Raw genomic sequence first — 4217 nt, forward strand, 5'->3', positions numbered from 1 at the left:
GTGGTGACCCCAGAGCCCATGGGCGGTGGGCGGGGCGGGGCCGGGCGGCGGGCGGGGCCGTTCCACCTCCAGCAGGCAGTCGCCGCAGTCGTGCAGCAGCAGCATGAGAGACCCGATGCGCACCAGGTTCGAGCCGTAAGAGAAGGTGATCAGGAAAACAGTCACGAAGTGGTGTGTCACCTGCTCCTTGAAATCCTGCGGGGGACAGTGGGTCACCGCAGGGACACATCTGGTGGCGGGGTCCCACCCACGGGCCTGGGAGCGGGGCCTTAGGGGGTCCGCGTAGTCTCTGTACCCCAACCCTCGCGAGCTGTGGAGATGCGGTCAACCGGCCCAACCCAGCGCCTGGTGCAGACTGCGCCTCAACGCCCCACAGCTGTCCATTTCCCCGGCTGGGCTCTTGGCGTGGCCTCACCTTGCGCTTGATATCAAAGGGCAGCGAAATGAGTAGCGAGCTGTAGAAACTTAGCTCCGTGAGGTACCACCAGGACAGGGTTGGTTTCAGGTGCTGTGGCAGGATGGGGCAAGGTCAGTTGTGGGCAGTGGAGTCTCTGGCAGGGCAGGGGCTGACTCAAGACTCTCCTCTTTGCTCCAAACCAAGCCCTTTCAAGTGAAGGAATGAGCTCCCCGTCACTGGAGGTAATCAAGGGCAGTTGTTCTGTGGCAGCCCAGAGGAGCCAAAAATAAAGAGTGGCACTGCGAGGGGAGTTTAGGGTGTGATGCTTAGGTTCGGCTCTTGTACTCGTGCCCACCCCCTGCTGCTCACCTGTCTTGGGTAATTTTTCCAGCTCTGTGAAATGTCCCACAACCACGGCTCCTGCAGAGGAACAGGGGCCTCAAGCTCCCGAAAGCCGGAAGCCGGCGGCCGCCCGGGTGTGGGGGCTCCCGGGAGCTCCCAGGGTCCTCTCAGTGCGGCCATCCATACTCACAGGGTACAGGATCAAGGTGCCGCCGATGAAGGCGCAGAAGTAGAAGAGAAACCTCCAGCTGCAGAGGGGGAGGAAGCCCGGGTCGCTGCTGCCCAAGGTGCAGACGGCCCCCTCGGCTGTCCCCAGCCCCGGGTTACCTGGCCTCACAGAACTTCTTGGACATGTGGGGCCAATCCTGGTTCCGGCGTCTCCGGAACCAGTGCTGAGTCTGTCGCAGCGTGAGGCCACACTGGGCAGCCAGGAGGGTCATCTGGGCCTGGGGAGGGGGCGACGGGGGCCAGGGTCACAGAGGCCTGGTGGTCGCTTCCTGCTCTCTGTCCCTGGAGAGGGCGGACCCGGCTCTGCTCTTCTTTCCTCTGGAGCCCCCATCTTGCCCGCGGGGTAGGCATGTCTACTATGGAGGGAGTGAGAGGCGAGTTGGGGGCAGGACCAGAACCCCTGGCTCTTAGGGGGACTGTGCCTTGTTCACGGATGGAGACTGGGGTTAAGAATGAGGCCGAGTCTCCATCCGTGAGCAAGGCACAGTCCCCCTAAGAAGCGAAGGTCGTGAGTTCGATTCCCGGTACCGGGGGAAAAAACAAAACAAAACAAAATGAAAAAAAGGAATGAGGCCAAGGAGCAGCAGCCCCAGGCTTTCCTGCATCCTCTCCAGAACAGGTTTGCAGATCCCAGGGCTAGGAAGCGCGGACCTCACCTCACCAAGTCTGTGGCAGGGAGGCACCAAGAGGGAGGCTGGCCAGGGCGGGACCTCACAGAGGCTGGGAGCCTCGCTGCCTAAGTATCGGAGCAGGGCGGGGCCTCGCCCCCAGGGAGGCTGCGGATCCAGGGGGAGTGTGGGGGGAGGGAGTTTGCGGTGGTACCCGAGGCCATGTTGGCTTCTCCAGCCCCCAGCAGGTGGGGCGGGTACCACCCAACTCCAGAGCTGCCATACTGGCCATGCGGATGGAGCGGGGCTCTCACCTCCTTGGGTTTCTGTCTTGTCTGGAAGTATTTCTCCAGCGTGGGGTTGGGCTTCACCTGCTTCCTGACTGGATCCCGCATACCCATCCAATGGCAGAAGGGCGCGCCTATGAATCTGGGTCAGGGGACACAGCCATCAGAATCGGGGAGACAAGGGACACAACTAAGGAGAGAGGGGCGTGGGGGAACGTGCTCTGGGCAGGGAAACTGAAGCTATCAGGGGCCAAGTTATGGAAGGCGGCACACAGCATGTAAAATTCGGGATTTTAAGATCGCCTTGGTGGCACACGCCCGCCTGTGATCCTAGCACTCGGGAGGCTGAGGCAGGAGGATCTCCAAAAGTTAAAGGCCAGCCTGAACTACAGAGTGAGACCCTGTCTCAAAAGACAAGACAAACCAGACCAAACATAACAGATAGCCAACTTCAGGAAGAAGGGGTACACTCCAATCTGTAGGGTAACCAGGTACCCTCACCACCCCAAAGCATAGAGGAGAGACCCCCCCACACACACTGCCTGGCGCGGGGGGCTCCAGTCTTGGTTCTCCTTTGCCTGGGGGCAGCTGGCTCCACCTCCTCCCAAGCTCCCCTTTTCCCCGCCCCCCACCGACCTTGGATTAGAAAGGACTCTGCTCAGTTATGCCATGAGCCACACAACACCCACCCTGGGCCACAGACGGGGACCGAGACTCATGTCCTCCATCTTGATCTCACCCCTCATTTGGAGAAACCGAGGCACAGAGCAGGGCAACAAGGACCTCGCTTCAGACTCAACTGCGACGGGGACGAGGGGGCTGGTGTTTCCTGAGTGCGAATCATTGCCAAGGCGGAGGCCAGGTCCACAGTAGACACGGGCTCCTTTAACCCTGGTATCTTTTATTTATTTGTTTGTTTTTTTGAGCCAGGTCTTGCTGTGTAGCTCAGGCTGGCCTCCAACTTGTGATGATCCTCCTGCCTCATCCTCTCGACGCTGGATGACAGGCACTTCGGCACCTGGCTCAGGGGCCCTTTTGTTCACGGACAGCGTGTGGCCCGTGCAGGCTGGCTCCTGGGTGGCTGCACACCCGGACTGGAGCCGTGGCTGGGGACCCCAGAAAGTGGGCTGCCGCCAGCGATGGGAGGAAGTGAGCAGCAGCAGCAGCAGCAGAAAGGAAAAGCGTTTTGGTGCAGAAGGAAACCCCGCCTGGTGCAGGCACGCCCGGAGCGGGGCTGGGACTGCCAGGCAAGGCGGAAGACGGTCACCTGTTGAAGGCGAGGCGGGCAGTCACCATCACCAGTGTCAGGGGCAGCACCACCAGCAAGTCCCTGGGGTGGGCCAGGACGATGCCATCCCCGTCCACCATGTCCGCCCATGTCGTAGGGGGTGGTAGCCAGATCCTCTCCTGCCACAGCAAGTCGTTGAGGGCGGACAGCATCCTGCAGACACACGGGGGACTGAGTGGGCCACCGTGCAGGACCTTGGGAGCCGCAGGACACAGGTCCCGGCCGCCCCAGCAGCTCACGGGTGAGTGTGCGTTGGCAGAGGCTGGGCCAGAGGGAGGACCTGTCCCTGCACCGGCCATCAGAACTGCGCTCTGGCCTCCCGCGGGTGGCACTTGGCCGCCTCCTCACCCTTATCCCACTGTCGCCTAGCAGAGGGCGTTATGGCCAGTGTTAAGGACAGGACTGGAGCCTGCTTTCTGGGGTCCCCAGCCACGACTCCAGTCCGGCTGTGTGTCCTCAGGCAAGTGACGCCACCTCTCTCTCTGAACCTCAAATTCACTCATAAAACAGGGACGGCCATACCCACTTCTCAGTGTGGCCTGCCAAGCATACACAGTGCTTGGTCCTCTAGCCCTTAACAAGAGCAGCAAGAGCAGCAGCAATACAGCTCAGAGTAATAGCTATTATTCGGTCCTTTTCAGATGCCAGAAGAGGGGCCGAAGTCCAAGGAGAGGCCCCTCTGGGCCAGGAACTCTGTGTGTGTGTGTGTGTGGTCCTGGGGACTGAACCCAATTCTTGCCCTGGAATTAACTCCTTCGCCAGGCTCTCTGCTCCTTAGACTAAACCCTGTGTGTTTCTGCACAAGGGCACTGAGTCTGAAGGTGAGTTAAGGTTGATAGTCAGCTGACCTTGAGATGAGAGGTCATCCGGGGTTGCTCGGAGACCCAGTGTCACCACAGGGTCCTCATAAGGAGGCAGCAGGGAAGTCAGAATCAGAGCCTAAAAGTTGCCTGTTCTGGCTCTGAGGACAGAGGCAGGGGCTGCAAGCCAACGGCTGCAGGCACCTCTAGGAGCCAGCACTGGTGGGCCCCCAGGAGATTCCCCTTGGAGCCCCTGGAGGGATTTGC

General features: G+C 60.7%; 1 protein-coding gene across 1 annotated transcript in view; it reads right to left on the bottom strand.

Moving 5' to 3' along the window:
• Positions 1–3303, bottom strand: part of Cers4 (ceramide synthase 4) — a gene marked incomplete at its 5' end in the record, with an annotated part of 5253 nt that extends 1950 nt beyond the window's left edge. The window contains 7 exon segments of the mRNA XM_013509155.1: positions 67–195; positions 416–508; positions 767–817; positions 930–987; positions 1067–1185; positions 1890–2004; positions 3130–3303. Of these exon segments, the coding sequence (XP_013364609.1) occupies positions 67–195; positions 416–508; positions 767–817; positions 930–987; positions 1067–1185; positions 1890–2004; positions 3130–3302 (738 nt within the window).
• Between the last annotated feature and the right edge of the window lie 914 nt (positions 3304–4217).

This window comes from Chinchilla lanigera, unplaced genomic scaffold (assembly GCF_000276665.1).
Source record: "Chinchilla lanigera isolate Chin_1 unplaced genomic scaffold, ChiLan1.0 scaffold00162, whole genome shotgun sequence".
Lineage (NCBI taxonomy): Eukaryota > Metazoa > Chordata > Mammalia > Rodentia > Chinchillidae > Chinchilla > Chinchilla lanigera.